The sequence below is a fragment of the Rhincodon typus genome, chromosome 23 (assembly GCF_021869965.1).
Source record: "Rhincodon typus isolate 14 chromosome 23, sRhiTyp1.1, whole genome shotgun sequence".
NCBI classification, from domain to species: Eukaryota; Metazoa; Chordata; class Chondrichthyes; order Orectolobiformes; family Rhincodontidae; genus Rhincodon; species Rhincodon typus.
Window position 1 is genome coordinate 11,729,600 of NC_063354.1, and position 18,594 is coordinate 11,748,193.

The following is an 18,594-nucleotide window of genomic DNA, read 5'->3' on the forward strand; positions in this document are numbered from 1 at the left end:
GAGAAGAGTGAGGAGATGCATTTTATTAGAAAGAATGTGAACAGCAATATAAAACAAGGGGCACAAATCTAAAGGAATGCGGGAGCACAGGGACCTGGGTACGTGCGTACACAGATCATTGAAGGCAGGTGAGGTAGAGAGCGCAAATAAAGTGTGCGGTATCCTGGGTTTTCTTTTTGAGAGAGAAAAAGAAAACTACAGCAAGGAGGTAATCCTGAAAGTTGTGAAAGACACTTGTTCAGTCTTGTTTGGAATGTAGTTCTGGGTGCAGCACCATAAGAATGATGTGAAGGCAGTGAAGAGAGGGATTGCACAAGAGATTTACAAAAAATGGTTCTAGGGATGAGAAACTTGAGTTTTGAGGATACAATGGAGAGGTTAGTACTGCTGCTCTTACAGAGAAGGCAGCAAAGAGGAGATCTGACAGGAGTTTTAAAAATCATAAGGGGTCTATATAGAGTAGATAGGGAGGTTGCTCCTGCTCATTAAAGGATCAGGAATGACAAGGCACAGACAAAGTAATTTACAAAAGAAGCAAATGTGATGTGAGAGAAAAAGTAAACAAGTGGCTCAGGTTTGGAATGCAAAGTGTAGTGGAGTCAAGTTCTACTGAGGCATTAAAGACAGCATTAGATGAACAGAAAAATGTTCAAACATATATGAGGAAAAGGCAAGAGAATGGCACCAAGTCACGATGCTCATTTGTAGAGTAGTACAGATACAATGGGCTGAATAGCCTCCTTCTGGGATTCTGGCTTTGCCATCAAATGTAACTATTCATGAGCACACTCAATGTTTTGGATACCAGACTCCTGAACATAGCTCGCCTCACTCTCCAAATATAACTGCTTCTACATTAACATTTAAGAGAACTATCAAATAAAAACATTCCAGTCCTGGAAACTTAAACATAACTTCCAAAAGGGAAAGGGAAACAAAACTGGCCTATGGAACTCAGCTACAGTCCATGCTATTACTTCAGAAAATATTTCAAACTAATTTCTGGTACTAGCTCCCAATTTACAGTGGTTTTCAGCTTAATGTTTAGATGAAAGTATGCGAAGCTGACTAGTCAGAACAAAATTATAAATTAATGATAGTCTTATTGACCCACTGCTTAATCTTTCATTCACCAAGGCTCATTGCTTTAGTCAGGTCACAACGCTGTAATGTTCATTGATTCACACAATGAAAGAAGGTGCCTCAAGCATTTCCCACCATTTAACAATCCTTTAGCAGCAGCAGCATTCCAAAATAAAACTGCAGGAGCCGAAATAAAATTTTTGAACTTCAAGGCGGTGACTTTCAACACACAGCATAGTGAACCACTTTGCGTAGTTAGTAATGATAGACAGGAGACTAAACCTTATAACTCAAAATTAATACTAATAATTGATTGATATGCAACCCTGTTACTTCACAAATGAAAAAAAAACCTGGCCTGCAGGTCAAAATTAGACTATGAATGTTTTTATTTAAATACTATTCTCAGCTAAATAGATCAAATTATTTTACCTCTACTATAAGTCCAACCATTCATGGCTTTTAAAAAAATAATTATAGATGCAAGGACATGGGTTAAAAGCAACGACACAGCAAAGTAAAAACTGGTTTATACTTATATGGGTGTTGTTGTGTTATAATTTCAGTAATTCAATTTACTATTTCTATTGAGAGTCTAACAGTTAATATTCAAGTATATTTTTTAAATAGTGCAATTACTTGCAAAAGCACAAATCTGAACACTGAAACACTGGTTGGACTCCTAATCGAAGTTTATTTGAAGCAAAATATGTTTATCTTATTTAACCATGAAATGTCTCTCTTGTAATTTTAGCTCAATGGACGCGTAATTCTACCAGAGTGCTATGCGAATTAATACAAAATTATGTTACAGAATCAAAGAAAGCAAAATACATTCAACAGTTAGCAGACATTGCTTTTTCCCCCAAATGATATGCCTCAGAATTGTAACCGAGTTCAGCCTGATGTCAGTAAAGTTGTGATAGCTTTGTAGCCTTAAATGTCTTCTTTACAAAAAAAAAACTAACCAATTAACTGCATAAATCTGATTTTAACAAGTCATTTCAGTTGATACTGGAAACCTAAATAACATTCCATTGAACCAAGTTCAAACAGGTTGCTCAAATATTAACACTAGTAGATTACCTTTACTTGTTGTTCAGAATTCCAAAAACACATTTAAATCCTCTCAATACAGTTTAAACAAATATGAACTTGGGTGGTACTTAAATCTGTAACTTCTTAAAATACATTTTTTTTTTTTTTTTACAAACAAAAACTCTTGATAAGTTAAACATTAGAAAATACACTTTTCCACAGGAAAGTTTATTTTTGATTTTAACTACACCTTTTTTGATATTAACATATTTCACATCATTATTATAATAATTTCTTTCTTCTAATATCCTAAAGCACCTAAACATGGCATTTTACAGGAATTGTTATTCAATGAAAGGTAATGAGTCTTGGTTTAAAGAGCTGAAGTTTTGAAGCAAACAAAGGGAAGGTGGAGCCTAAATTGAAGCCTAGTAAAGCAACAAGTTCCGTACGTTCTCAGTAAATCACTGATCAATGTATACAGTCACATTTTAATATGTACTGACTGTCCCCAGTGTCTTGTTTCTACTCAGAGTACCAATTCTGCAGTTTCATTTTAAGAGTACTCTGCTGGGAAAAGTATCAAGTACCTTTAGTAATGAATATACACATTGTAGATAAGATTGAATGGAATTGGAACTATCTTAATACACAGGTTGGGAAGTAAATGTTTAGAGGTGTCAATTACCCCCAACAGCATTATTATAACACTGGATTTTCTAAGCAGCTAATCTTAACATTCAGAACCTTATTTTAACACGTTTCCTGGAAACACAGAAAACAATTTGTTTTGGTGCCTAACAGATTATTTCTTTCCTAATATTGTGCAAATGGAAATTAATGCTGAGCTTTTATTCAAGTGTCATTTTGACAAACTCAGAACGCTGCATGTTAATTCATAGGCAGCTCCTTTCTGTTCTCAAAAGCTCAACTGAATGATATCCATATTATAGGCACTTATTTTACGAACTGTCGAGCAGATTCAATACCTGATATATTATGTTAAATAAAGTGAGACTGCAAATTAATCTAACAAGAAGCTAAACTGTGAACTGGAACACCTTCTGGAGAGGGGGACAGAGCAGGTTAATCATCTTGAATTGCTTAAAGATGTCAGAAATCACACGACACCAGCTTATAGTCCAAAAGGTTTATTTGAAAACACAAGCTTTCGGAGCCTTACTCCTTCCTCAGGTATTAGTGGACTCCGAAAGCTGTGTTTTCAGTTAAACCTATTGGACTATAACCCAGTGTCGTGTGATTTCTGACCTTGTCCACCTCAGTCCTACACTGGCATCTCCACATCATGCTTAAAAATGGCATGCAATGCAAAAATCAACTATTCCAACGGAGGAAAACAGAGAGAAATTCTATTTTTTACTGCAACTATTTAGCAAAAGCGATGCGAGGAAACATAAGGAAAAAAAGCAGCCAGAGAGGAAATATATTTACCTAAATGGAGGTGGTAAACCTCAACAGAACTCCGTATTAACAATGGGCTGAACGAACGAATGCTTGAATCTTACATAATACACAAAACTATATATTCGACTAAGCACAGTTATAAAATAGTCAGTTAACAGAAGCTGATAACAGTGCAGAACTTCCAAAAAGCAGGGATTTAGCTTGTTACTTACGTTTAAGTATCAGTTGAATCTGAATGTGTATATTTATAATAAAATGGGATATTTTCCCATGACAAGTTGGTCAAAATGCACACAACATGAAGTAATGCTACTGAATATCATGACTAGCTGCTACCGTGCAATTTAGGACTTCCATTTTCATTCCTCCATGGGCAAGAGAAAATTTTTATATTGACAATGCAATTTTGCATTTTGTCGCAAAAACCTAAAACAATCTAACATACTGCATTTCTATGGACTTCTGAATCAATTTTTTGCTTTGGATGCAATGAGTTGTAAGAATTGTAGAAATGTAATCCATACTCGATTGCAGGTCCTCAGTTCATGGCTTGTTTAGTCTCATGTTAGAGGTCTGTTACGATTGTTGAATCTCTCCTCCGGAATCTTAGTATGGGTTTCTGGCCACCACAAACTGCTTCAGCGTCAGTCTTATTGTTCAAACCAATAACAAAGACACTGAACGTAGGTCTGCATTGCTTAGGAGCTCTCAGCGCTTCTTCCTGTGGACATCTTCAACTAACTGAACCCTGTTTTCCTCTGCAAAAGTAAGCAAAGCTTTTAAGTATATAAACACAACATGACACGAATTTGTGTTAGTTTGAAACTTTTTTTAAGCAGCACATTCCAAAAACATTTTCCCGTTAACTATCCCAATTTAACTGCATTGTGTAATATCTACTCTTCTAAAGTTTAATCGTTAACATAAGTAATTTAGATGCTAAATCATTTTGTCACAACTAGTTAAATACAGAAATAATGTAACTGAAATAAGCTTTTGTCAATATTTAACAAACTGCCTGACAATTTCAGAAATGTACCAATCTGAAAAGAATTGCAGTTATTTACTATTGCTTATTTGTAGCATAGAATTGATGACAGTCATCTTCATTTAGGGCCAACAAAATTGATAAGCACAAGCAAAACTCTGGAAAATGTTTCTATAAAAAGAAAAAGCAAGTGTAAAACTCCCCGACATCTAGAATCTAGAGCATACGGAGGCATTTGCAAATGATAACTAGATAGAATCAAGGAGAGAACGAACAATTGGTCAAACACGAATGGGAGTTGAACATCGTCCATTGCTCCCACGTTCCCCATGATGGAGGAGATGATCACATTTTTGTAGAGATCAACTTCTTTTAAGTACTGTATTTTTTCTTTCAAGATTGCACTCTGGAACCGAATGCATTCTTTTCCTCTGTGGGCTCTCGATTATTAGAGAGCGTCATTGCATTACTTTGGTATATTCAATTAAATAATTCCACAGGTACATTGCTAATCACATACATATATTCACACCTACGTGAGAAGCAGTAAAATACATACTTGTGAAGAACAAGCCTGTTTCTCCAACTTTCAACAAAAGCTTACATTTATACAATTCCTTTAGCAGAGGAAAACAAATTAGGATATTTGGTAAGGGTATTATTAAGCAAAATATGACACATCACATCAGATAATGTCAAGACTTCATCAAAGAGATAGATTATAGGGAGCATCTTAAAGAGAGATGGAAAGCAGAAAGGTTTAATAATGGAAATCAGATAGTGTTCCCAACCCAGGAGATGGGGGCCACTATTAAAACTGGCCACAATGATGTCATGTGAAGAACAACTGTAGAAACACTCTTAAAACATCAAAGTTTACTTCTATTGGCACTTACGTAAATATTTAATGAAATTTTACATTCACAATAATTTTTTGTTTCCTACAATAAGGAGGGAGAAGAATATGTTTAAATGGCATAAGTGTCACCATTAGGCTGTGGAAGTAGTAGAAAGTCACGGTTAATGTTTTTAGGTAATCAAGTGCCACTCCAGTGCTTCACCTAGAGGTGGCATTATGAACAAACACTGCTGGTGGAATGAAGGTTTTAAGCCTGGACAGCTGCAGGCATAATCGTTAATGGAGCAATGATGGAAAGCTTGCTGTACAGGAGGGCTAAAACGCAGGAGAGCATGGATCCAGGAGGTTTAAGAGCTGGAGGACATTGCAGAAATAGCGAAAGGTGCTCCCAAGATCAGATTTGGAAACAGGATTGAGAATTTTCTAACAGAAACTTTGTTATATCTTGGCTCACCTTCTCACAGAGAACACGGGGTGATACACATGAGATTTGCTGGATTGGAATATGAGCAAATTTTTGAATGTGCTGAATTTTGTGGGGGACACATCTGTTAGGGAAGATGTGGCAGTAGCTTTAGTCTGAACTGCCTCTTTACACCCAGGATGTCAATCACTGATAGTAACGTTGGGAAAATGTCACATTACTTGCCTTTCTCCATTGTGGTGAAACAGATGATGAAACAACACCAACACTTACTTTAAAACCTGGAAAACTTTGCTGAATGAGTAGTAGACCAAAAATTCCTTCTGTTTTGCATTTTCTGGAAAGCATTAAAGTTTCTTTTTCTCTCTCTTTTAAATCCCTTCAATTTTTTAATCTGAAAATACAAAATGTTGACATCAGCATTGTAAGCAGTATCAATAATAGGCAAAAGCAAAACTTCTAATGATCTTCGTGGACATTTGAGATGACCTCCACTTGCTTCACATATTGATTTGTGACCTTCTACTGTTTATTTAGAGGAGGCACACAGGCCCAGCAGTGGAGTGCAAACCATTTTTATTTAAAAGTGCTTTTGAATTGCTCCAGGTTGGAATCCCCACACTCAAAGAACAAAATGTTTCTCCAACTTCCAGCACAGCCACGCGAAATAAGACAAGTAACAGAAATATAAAGCGCTTAATTTTGGGGCACTTGCTTTAAGCATTCCATTTTAAGCATATCACTGTGCTTAATTGGAGGGGAAAAGGTATACTGCAGGAAACAACAGTTTGATTGTGTTGCTGCTGCATGCCCCATCATTCTGTGGCAGAAGGTTGGTTGTTTCTATTATTGGGGTTTTTATTTTTCTGCAACTGGGAGCTGCTCGCCAAACTAAATTCAGGCAACAGATCATCAGACAGTATGATTAGACAGAATGATTGTGGGAAGTCAATGCCTTTTGGGCTGGGGTTGCCAGAGGAGAGGAAATATTAGACAAAAGTCAGAAATTGCCAACATTTAATCTACACACAGTTTTATTAAATCTGAATGGTCCTAGATACTGGAATTCAATTACCTAAACATAAATTCTCACGATAACCTCTTACCTTCCCCTTGTCAAATTCTTCATCCCAGTCATCAATAACAACTGAATATTCTGCCTGTTTTGTGTCACATTCGGCATCTTGGCTGACAGCCGACACTGCTCCATCCCAAGTCAGCACTAAAAATGTAATTTTCAATGGAAAGTTTCATTATATTTTTGTCTTAAGCATTTAAAAATACTACAGACTGCCAGGAAGACAGTGTGCCAAATAAACATTTTTAAATCATGTTTGTCAATTAATGGTTATAGAAAAAAAAAAATGCAGTTACTGATCTGTAACCGTCTCAAATACTTATTTGAAATAAAACTTTCTTTTAAAAAAAGAGGCCAAAACATCTGTTACTAGGAAAAGATCAAGACAAGGTCCTATTGGTTTTAGGAAGGGCGCAAGGTGTCATCAGGAAGCATAAGCAAGAGACATCATTCTTGGCCAAATAAACAATTGAGTACACACGTGTGAAATCTGTTTGATCACGGAATCCCAAGGAGCAAAATGCTGCGCAATACTTTGTTTTGCCAGAGGCCCAAAAACTAAACTCCAGGATATGTACCTGATCGCTCAGTGATATGTGCAACCCTCTTTGTCATTATCATTTTAAACTCATTCACATCCACTTCACAAGGAAACAGAAATGCATTCCAGATATTAAGGAGGAAAGTCCATGGTTCACTTTTAATCTATGCTGAGTCAATTTAACTCAGATCAAGGGGAGGGCAGTGAAATAAGCCTCAGGTCTCTCTGTCCTGTCAATTGAGCAGTGCCACAGGTCAGTTTATGACCAATGGGTCAGGTCTAAATAATGATTCTTTGGACAAAATAACAAGACAGACAGAATGGTTCTGGGATTATAACCCATGGAAAGTCAACATGGGTGAGGTTGCCAGGGGAGCCGAAAGAATAAATTGAAAGCAACTTATGGACTGTAGCTTGAATTAAATTCCCTCAAGAATGTAAAGGATTCATACTCAAATATATAAATAGTAAGCTAAGTCAGTTGTGATACAAAAGGTCACGTGATGGAGATACCAAAGAAGAGTGATGCTACTGTACGACCACGTGCCGAGTGTAGATTAACAGAACGCTGAATAAGCAGTAATCTTAAAGATGCCCACACACTCTACCAAACTCTCTTGATTTATATACAGTACCTAATCGCTTCCATGACTCCCAGCAGATCAACAGAAAGAGCAGGTTTTCAAGAAACATCAAATTAACAAAATATTGTTGAACACAGTTAAAAATAGTACTTTACTGAGACTTCAGCACATCCCTACAGTTATCATTTACTTGTGGTAACTGACTCCAGGACCAACAAACAGCTTCAAGTGAGTTACTTTCTTCCTACCTTCAGTTCCGTACGCCTTGTTGCTTGAGTGTTTCAAGAGCTCTTGAACAATAGTGGATTGCTTCTTCCCATCCCAGGCTAAGCTTGCAATGGGTGCGACAGCAGATGCAGGTCCTTCCTCACCGGAATGCTTTTCAGAGCGTTTATAACCGTCCGTTATCTGGCTGTCCCATATAAACACAGGGGCTTGAACAAAGAATAGCAGACAATGTCAATGATGTAACAATTTGTCCGATGCAAGGTTATTTGGTCTGTGCCAAAGCTCTGCTATAATCCATGGCTGCAAACCTGACGTGAAAAGGCTTCAAGGCAACGCAACCAACATCTAAATGCTAGTTTAATCAAAATAAGGATTAACCAAGAGAAATTATTCCCATTACTCCGACAGCCATCAAAGTTAGGGAAATAAGAGGTATGATTACAGGTCTCAGTACATCATGTAGGATTTTAAAAAAAAAAAGTTCATGGGACATGGATACAGCTGGTTGGGCCAGCATTTATTGCCCACTCAGTTACCCTTGAGAAGGTGGGGCTGACCAGGCTTCTTGAACTACTGCAAACCATTTGCTGCAGAACATATGGACTTGGAGTAGGCAAATTCAGCCCCTCCAGTCTGCTCTGCCATTCAGTACGATCATGGTTCATCTCAGCTCAGCTTCGGCTCCAGCTTCCTACCTGCTCCCCATAACCCTTTCACCCATTACTAATTAAAAATATACCCATCCCCTCCATGAATTTATTCAGTGCCCCAACATCCACCGCACTCTAGTTAATGAATTCCACGGATTCATGACCTTTTGTGAAGTAATTCTTCCACATCTGTTCTAAATCTGCCCAGTTTCGAGCTGCTAGATCTGTTCGAAGCCTGCCCCAATTAGCACAGTGACAGTGCCACACAATGATGTCGGAAATTCTCAACGTGAAGACGGGACCTCATCTCCCCAAAGATTGTGCAATAGTCACTCCTACTGATGTCATGGACAGATGCATCTGTGGCAGGCCGACTGATTATAATGAGGTCAAGTATGCTTCTCCCTCTTGTTGGTTCCCTCACTACGTGCCAGATACAGTCTAGCAGCCATGTCTTTCAGGACTCAATTAGCTCAGACAGTAGTGGTGCTGATGGCCCCAAACAGAGTACAGCATGTTTCCTTCCCATCCTCAATCCTTTTTCTAAGTGGTGTTCAACATGAATCGTTGCTTCTCCATCAGCCACGAGTGGGGGGGGGGGGCGGCGAGCAGGAGGTGTTCTTGCCCATGATTGACTCGATGACCCTTCATGGGGTCCCAAATGATAAATAAACAGATCGAAATGCAAACAATACAGATGTTTTACAGAACGTAGGATTGGAAGAGAAGAATGGAAGATAATTACAAGAGCTCATACCCATAATTAATTCCTTATCAATTGGTCTGAAAAAGAGTACTCCTACACCTACCTTCCCCATTCCCCTAATCATGCACTTGAATCATTTGTAAATGTCTTCCTCTAGCCTCCTGGTTAGATGAGGCACTACAACTCTTATGAATCAAGAAACTTTCTAGTTGTCTTACAGATATGTTTAGACTTGCAGTTTCAAGTCTACACAGGCCCTAAGGAAGGAAAAGAAAAATCATAACATGATGGTCTAGTGATGTTATCATTGGACTGTTAATCCAGAAACCCAGGTTCAAATCTCACCATGGCAGATGGTGGAATTTGAATTCAATAAAATATCTGGAATTAACAATCTAATGATGGCCGTGAATCCATTACCAATTGTCGGGAAAACCATCTGGTTCACTAATGTCCTTTAGGGAAAGAAACCGCCATCCTTACCTGGTCTGGCCTACATGTGACTCCAGACCCACAGCAATGTGGTTGACTCCGAATGCCCAACCACATAGGGATGGGCTATAAGTGCTACCTGGCCAGCGACGCCCTCATCTCGTGAATGAATAAAGGAATAAAGGAAATTATTGCTGTAACTGATTATATCCAATATATTTAAGAAATAAGGAAAACAAACAGTCTATACCACAACTATACAATGGGGTAAATGAACCTAAGCCTGAGCGTTTTGAAGAAACAAAACTACAAATGGTGGGATCAGGTGCAGTCTATGACTTCAGTCAACTGTAGTGGGGACAATCCATCACCAGAATTCAAATCATTGACGGGGATAGCTGTTCTCCGTGAAGAGCTTGATGGAAAGGCATTTACTGACTTGGATTCAGAAGAATGAAAGATGAAAAAGAATGAATCACCCCAGCCTCGGGTGACTGAGAGTTTGCACATTCTCCCCCTATCTGTGGGTTTCTTCCGATTGCTCCAGGTTTCTCCCACAGTCCAAAAGATGTGAAGGTTAGGGTGGATTGGCCATGCTAAATCGACCACAGTCTCCAGGGATGTGTAGGTTACGTGAATTAGCCATGGGGAATGTAGTGGTAGGAGTTGGGTCGAGTCTGGGTGGGATGCTGTTTGGAGGATCGGTGCAGACTCAATGGGCTGACAGCCTGCTTCCGCACTGTAGAGGTTTTATGATTCTTTCATTGAAATATATAAAATGTTTTGAGGGGGTTTGGCAGCATAAATTCCAAGAGGCTCTTTCCCTTTAATTGGAAAGGCCCTCGTCCAAATCAGATCATTGGTCCCATCCTGTTGACACTTATGGACCCCATTATCAGCACTTTTTTTCCCCGTTTTGGCATGTTATCATCCAAACTATCATTCTCTCTCCACCCATCTACTCACTACCCCAGTACTTATCCACTCACTCCTTCCATCCCACCCCATCTTCTACATATATACCAACTTTTCCCAGGTGCTATCAGTTCTGAGCAAGGCTCATTGGACTCAAAATGCTTTGTTTTTTTCTCCTCAAATGCTGAATTGCTCCAAATTTCTGTTTTTGTTTCAGAACATTGTGGATTCAAATCCCATAGGACTCAAACACAAGCAGCTAGATTGACACACCAATAACAAGAATGGACTCCACTGTCAGAGATAGGTCTTTCAGGTAAAATGCAAAACCAATGCGAGGGTTCCCCTCAGCTAGGCATAAAAAAAGATTCCACAGCAACATTCTGAAGAAAACTGGGGAAGTTATCCTGGTTGATTTTTATCTCTCAATACACATCACAAGAATAGATGATCTGTTCCTTATTACAGTTGAGTGTGGGACCTTGCTGTCTGCATGTTGTCAGCTGTGTTCCTTGCATTACCATAACTGCTACGCTTCAAATGCTGCACTTTTGAGATGCATGCTGGTCATGCAATTTGTTACATGAAGTGAAATGTTAACTTTCTGTCAGGTGGAGCACCAAGTATTGAGGGCCAGAGACTCTACACAAACAGCTTAGCCAGAGGATTAAGGTAGGGAGAAATTTCTTCATTTGTATGTTACGAATGCTTGTAATTCTCCACTCTGCGCTGTGATGCTCAGTCATTGAGTATGTTTGAGACTAGATTTTTGCACACCAAGACAATTACGGCAAAAAACCGAAAGAACTGCAGATGCTGGAAATCAGAAACAGAAACAGAAATTGCTGGAAAAACTCAGGAGATCTGGCAGCATCTGTGGACAGAAACCAGAGTTGATGTTTCAGGTCCAGTGCCCCTTCTTTAGAACTGACGACAGTTAGGAAAAATTTGGCATTTATGCAAAAGATAGGGTGGGTGAAGAGGTGGGGAGTAAATGATAAATGGAGATAGAGCCCAAAGAGAGAGAAAAACAGTTGGAAAGGAGTAGATAAAGAACAGCCTGGGAGAATGAATAGCTGCTAATGGGGACTATTATTAGCTGACAATGGGTTGTGTGTGGTAGCAGCCCATGTGATGACAAGACCTGGGGTGTGACGTGGGAGAAGATGCTCAAGCCTAAAATTGTTAAACTCGATACAAGTCCAGAAGGCTGCAGAGTTCCTAAGCAGAAAACGAGGTGCTGTTCTTCCAGTTCGCATTGAGCTTTGCTGGAGCACTGCAGCAAGCTTGAGACAGAGATGTTGGCCAGGGAACAGGGCGATGTTTAAAGCGGCAGGCAATTGGAAGGTCAGGGCGTTTTTTGTGTTGTTTAATTGGTTGTGGGTACGGGATCCCTTACATTCATCAGTAGCCGTTGCAGGGTGGCTGTTGGTTTGTGGGCTACTCTGATACCCTGATGAACATAAAGGATCCCATATCCACAACCAATAAAACTAATGTAATATACAAAATACCATGCAAGGACTGTGAAAAACATTACATAGGACAAACTGGAAGAAAACTGACAATAAGGATACACGAATACCAAGTAGCCATCAAGAGACACAGCCAATTAAGACCATAAGACATAGGAGCAGAAATTAGGCCATTCAGCACATTGAGTCTGCTCCACCATTCAATCATGGCTGATAAGTTCCTCAACCCCATTCTCCCACTTTCTCCCCGTAACCCTTGATCCCCTTGATAATCAATCAATCTCAGTCTTAAATGTACTCAATTCTCACTGGTCGTAACACACACGGACAAAGCAGGACACAAATTCAACTGGGACAACACATCCATAACAGCACAAGCCAGAGACATGCCAGGGAATTCCTGGAGGCCTGGTATTCCAACCGGAACTCCATCAACAAACACACTGAACTGGATCCGATGTACAAAACACTAAAAATAAAAAGAACCGGAAGTAATGCCAACCATCCCGGCAAACCGAGGCATGTAAATAACAAGCAGGACAGAACACCTACGCTTTATCAGAGGTGCACTGATGATGTTATCCAGCAGGGTGACAAAACGTCTGCAACCAAACCCACCAGCTTGGCGAGCAAGTCTACAACCTCATCCACAACCCGAGCTACAAACCTTCTCAAAAACTTTAAATGCTTCAAAAAGGGACAAGAGTACTTTTCCTAAACAAACAGTTACCTTGCTCAAAATTGCACTGGAGACATTTATGTTTGCAGATAAAAGCATAACAGATGGCATTTATTGTAGCTAAATGGCAACTGCAGTACACAAGAAACAACAGTCTTGTAAAATATTAACGAGAAAAACAAAATGAAATTCAACGAGACGAATTCACAGGGATGTCTAAATCACATCTCATTACGAAAGTAGTTTACTGTTCCTTTTTGAAGTGAAGTTTTAAAGACCTAGAACTGGTAAGAAATATTGTACCTTGCTGATTCTTGTTTCTGGCAGACTGATTCACTGGAGGGTCTGAATTTGCACAATCATCTGAACTCATGCTTCTCTTTCGTTTCCTGTGTTTTTTCTCGCTTTTTTGGTTCGCTTTTGTCTTGTGATTTTTCCTTTGCAGTTCTGATCCTTTAGGCCTTTCCAGTTCTTCACCCTCCAGTTCATTCCATCCTGAACAACTGGTAAGTAACATTGATCAATGCAAATCTTTTGTACTGAAGTCAAACACTGAACTGCATTTTAAAAATGTGTTACAAGTTCGGAACATCGTTTGAATCACAGAATCCCTACAGTGCGATAACAGGCCCTTCAGCCCAAGAAGTCCACACCAACCGTCAGAGCATCGCACCCAGACACATCCCCCTTTAACCCCCCTAATCTAGGCATCCCTGAACACTATGGGCAATTTAGCATGGCCAATCCACCTAGCCTGCACATCTTTGGACTGTGGGAGGAAACTGGAGCACCCAGAGGAAACCCACACAGACATGGGGAGAATGTGCAAACTCCACACAGACATTCGCCAGAGGGTGGAATTGAACCAGAGTCCTTGGCGCTGTGAGGCGTTTACTTTCTCACCATTTCATTTTCGTTGTGCAGAGTGAGAGTCATTAAAATAGCCGAGTTTTTCTATAATCAGGACTCCGCATAGTCTCATGTCCTAGCAAATTTATCCAATGAACAGTGGAGATACACAAAAGTCTAAATGTTTCATTCTCAATTTGCACCAGTGAACAGATGGGCCAGTGGTGGGATAAGTTAGCTGGCCTTAAATTCTGGTGGGCAAAAAAAGAATTCAACTAGTGTACTGATTGAAACGAAGTCAGCCAGGTGGACCTCAGAATGAGTTCCTTGACTGGGGCTGTTAACTTGGTCCAATCAGGGAGTTCTGGCTGACAGATAATAAGCATGACTTTCAGGGGCTCTGCTCAATCTAGGACCCTAGCTGGGTCAACGTCACGTTCTATGCACACGTAAATAAAAGGTGACTGATTGACTGGGTTTTTTGCCTTTGTGGAATTATTTCAACTAGACCTTCCATTTCTGCTCACGACAAAACTACTAGCCCTCAGCCTTTATTTTCTGGCATGAAAAGTTTGCACTGATCTGAGAAGTTAGCAAATCAGAAAATACCCATGCATATTTCTTGAGTGATGATCGAATAACAGCTTGGATAATAATTTTGTGACATTGCAAGTAGTAGTGACACCAAAGATATACTGGTGGTTTCCAGTAAGAGAGGAGCATTACATCATTAAGTTGCTGATGAGATGGCAGATAGAGCCACAGAGAACAGAAACAGACACTTTGGTCCAACCAATTCATGCCGAACGTAATCCCAAACTGAACTAGCGCCACCTACCTGCACTTCAAACATTTCTCATTCATATACTTTTAAACCTTGTAATTGTACCCACATTCATCACTTCGTCAGGGAGTTCATTCCACATGCAAACCACCCTGTGTTAAAAAAAATTGTCCCTCATATCTTTTTTAAAAATCTCTCACTTTAAAAATCCCCTAATCTTGAAATCCCCCATCCTAAAGGAAAAGACAACTACCATTAACTCTATCTATACCCTTTATTATTATTTTAACATTCAGCACATGAATTACAAAGAAATATTATTGAAGCAGGGTTTTCCTGCTTCTGGGGTCAGGGGTTTCTTACTTTTGAATAAATGCTTTGGCAAACCTAACCAAATTACTCCAAAATTAGAAAATGATATTCTCTGTCTCATGGCAGCATTGTCTTCTGCTGAGGTTCACAAGGAGGACTAGACCCAGAAACAAATGCCTACATGAACTGCATTAAGAACATTTTTATACCATTCCAGACTGTCTCTTCAGATACTCCTGGGATTTAAGGTTGCTATGGCAACCCTACTCGTGGTTTTATGCAAGTATGTTGAACTTAAGAGCTAAAAGTGGTAAATAACTGCCCATGAGAGAGACACTGACTTGGAGTATGTAAAATAATCACTACTCTACCAAAACATGAACAGTCATATTTATGTACTTTTCCACAGCAGACTCAGTAGGGTCATTTCCTTCAAACGCCTCTCTGTATTTTTTATGCTTCTTCCTTTTCTTCTTCACTTTTTTTGGGATCAACTCTCCTGATGAAACATTGCTCTTGACAGATTCCTCCTGCAATAAATCATCCAATTCAGTAACCATTTCACTGAATCATTTTAGACCTTTTGCATTAAAATTAAAGAAATGTTTTAAGTAATGACAATGTGATGAGAGTAAAACAAATTTCATCACTTGGTACGAGCAGCCGCTGTATTCTGTGTGGATTCCACTCGAGTCTGTTCACAAGTCAATTTGCATGAAAGTTGGAACACAATGCAGGACAATGTAAAGGAGCTACTTTTAAGTATTGGAACTAAGTCGGGTCTTGAAAATTATATCCCTTCGTGAGGTCACATTCGTTAATCAGAGACCCCCTGTGTATTTGTTACCATGAAGACAGCTTAAAACTGTCTTTTAAAAGTTTTGTTCAAAATAACAATGCAACAAACCAGACAACCAAGTGGTGAAGGATAGGACTGAAGTCAATCATTAGAATTGACTATTTAGAGATACACAGTACTAGCACGCATCTCCTAACCCAACGACGATTGTTTTATTCTACTCGTATTTATAGGAAAACAATCACATCCCTTGTTAATGTCAAACATCTGCTTATAATTAAGCAAAAATAACATACAATTACCAGCATCATCATACATAATGTTGACATATAAAATTGGTTTAATAAGATATAATTAAACTTAATGTAGTAATCTGTATTAATTATATATTGGTACTCCAGATACAACTGTAAAATTTTTATAATTAAGGTAAAACTGTTTCTAGTAGGCTGAATAACTACAATGCTGATCCACTTTGCTGCAACTGAGAACATTTGGGGAACTCAGAATTGATATGAAAAGGTCTAGCACTTCAATCCATTGCTGCTATGGAATAACATTTTCCAAAGCAGTTGCAAGCTTGAGTTGCCCATAGTCTTGGTGGGTGATGGAAGTTTCAAAAGAACTGGAATACAAAAAACTAACCACCTTTGTATGCTCGCTTGGGTGCGTTTGTGTCAGTCTTTGGAGGAGGGCCAGGGTAAAGACAGAATATAGAGTGGTAAAAGGTAGATGCTGATGGGCCACAGCCAATGCCAAGAATGGAGGGGAAGCAATGATGGAGCAGGGAGTCATCCCATGTACCTCCTTATTTCAGTTGCATCCAGTTCTCAACAGTAACTGCTGGGAAAAGCTGCTCACTCCTGGACATTTAATACCTGATTCATGAACAAGCATGCAAGTCACTGAAGTAGGCTGACCATCACACTTGTAAGACTGATTCATCTCCAGGAAAAATGAATTAGCTGGAATATAATTCTCACTGGAGGACTAGAAAAAGAGAACACCATCTCAATCTGTTCCTTTAGTAACAGTGAAACTGATATATTGACTCAATTTTCAAAGGTCCAATAACCTACCTGAAGCCAGTCACAAACACCATTATTCTCCGCTGTTTCACGTCGCTTCTTCTTTCTCTTAATTTTACCATCAGTCTTGGCAGCATCATCACATGTTGTCTGGTTGAATGATTCAGAATCAAAAGAAACTGCAACTCTTTTTAAATGTTTACGCTTCTTCTTAGGTTTCTCACTGCTGTCCCCTGATTCCATACAGCTGTCAATGCAGTGTGTGTGTGTCTTATCGGTTAGCTCAGTCTTGGAAGTACACATTTTACTAATACCTTGACCAGATAAAGAATGGTTTTTCAATGAGGTAGCACTGTCATTTACTAGAGCAGAGGGCTGCCAAGCTGCTTCCATGGTTTCCAATGATCTTCGCTGCGACTGAGAGAAACTAGAACTACATGACTTCTTGGAGATTTTAGATGGAGAACTAAATCCTGTTTGTTGGGAAATCTGCACTTTTGGAATAGATGGGAAAGTCCTAAAAGTGAAGACAAAATTAAGAATTGTATTTCATGAAATTTGATTTTAATTTCAAAGAATCATTTTCTTAAATGTCACAACGGTGGGGTGTAAGTCTGACAGGAATGCTCTCGAGACACAATGGGCCAAAAGGTTCTCAAACATATTCGCTCGGTGCCTGAAGAGCTAAAATAACCAAAATGTTTAATTTACATCTGTTTGTGTCATATAGACATCACTGGCAAGGCCAGCATCCATCATGCAATCCTAATTGTATTTAAGAAGATATCAACAAATTTTTAAAACCACTTCTCCATTCATACATGGAATTGTGTTTCTTCTTGCGAACATGCATCTTACACTAAAACGGACATTTAGGGCTTTAAACACATGGGAAATATGTTGAAAATACTGTTGAGAACAAAACCGAACTTAATTAACTGTGTCTGTAGTAAATCAAATCATAAACCATCTTTTTGGAAACCCAAGTAAATAAAATCTCATTAATGAATAACTTTATTCAGATCAGAAAGAAATACAGAAAATTCTTAGGTCTAAGTGCAAAAATACTTACAAGAAAATGCAGCAAATTTACCTTGTGTAATATTGTCTTAAGTGTTCTGTGCTTTCATTAGGTTATTTTAAACCAGCTTCTATAAACATGGAGTCACTCAATACTCTGTTGCCCAAATTCCATTCTTCACCAGAATGCATTTACTGATATACAATGGTCACAGGTCTTCTGTTGCATTCAAGTCTGCTTACGACCTTCTTCCTCCCTACCTCTGACCATAGCAAGCCCTGCGACACCAACTTTACCAAAAACTCTTCATCCCTTCAGCCCTTGTATAAACTTCCAGTATCAGCTGTGATACGCTCGCCTCTGTGTCAGGTCATGGATTCAAGTCCCACTCCAGTGCTCGAGCATATCAATCCAAGATGAAGTCCCAGTCCAGTGCCAAGCAAGTGTTGCACTGGTGGTACTGTCTTACGGACAGATGCTAAACCTGACCCTGTCTGCTGTCAGATGGATGTGCAGAATACCTCATCACTAATTTGAAGATGAGCGAGGGAGTTCTTCTCACCAACATTTAACAAAAAGCTGATCATCTGGTCACTGCTACATTGCAGTTAGTGCAGTTTCCTGTGGTGAAGTTGGCAGCTACATCAAGTACAATTCAAAGCACTTAACATGCCTTTACAGTTAATGGCTGTGAAA

At 39.1% G+C, this 18,594-nt stretch overlaps 1 protein-coding gene across 5 annotated transcripts in view; it reads right to left on the bottom strand.

The window, feature by feature from the left end:
* Window positions 1-1,757: 1,757 nt before the first annotated feature.
* Window positions 1,758-18,594, bottom strand: part of usp36 (ubiquitin specific peptidase 36) — a 64,954-nt gene continuing 48,117 nt past the window's right edge. For all 5 annotated transcript variants that reach the window (XM_048610798.1, XM_020530763.2, XM_048610799.1 and 2 more), the window contains 7 exons: window positions 16,929-17,394; window positions 15,450-15,580; window positions 13,409-13,608; window positions 8,269-8,454; window positions 6,924-7,039; window positions 6,091-6,211; window positions 1,758-4,304 (listed from right to left, as the gene is read on the bottom strand). In XM_048610798.1, the coding sequence (XP_048466755.1) occupies window positions 6,092-6,211; window positions 6,924-7,039; window positions 8,269-8,454; window positions 13,409-13,608; window positions 15,450-15,580; window positions 16,929-17,394 (1,219 nt within the window). In that variant the 3' untranslated portion in view covers window positions 1,758-4,304; window position 6,091. The remainder of the gene's footprint in view (window positions 4,305-6,090; window positions 6,212-6,923; window positions 7,040-8,268; window positions 8,455-13,408; window positions 13,609-15,449; window positions 15,581-16,928; window positions 17,395-18,594) is intronic.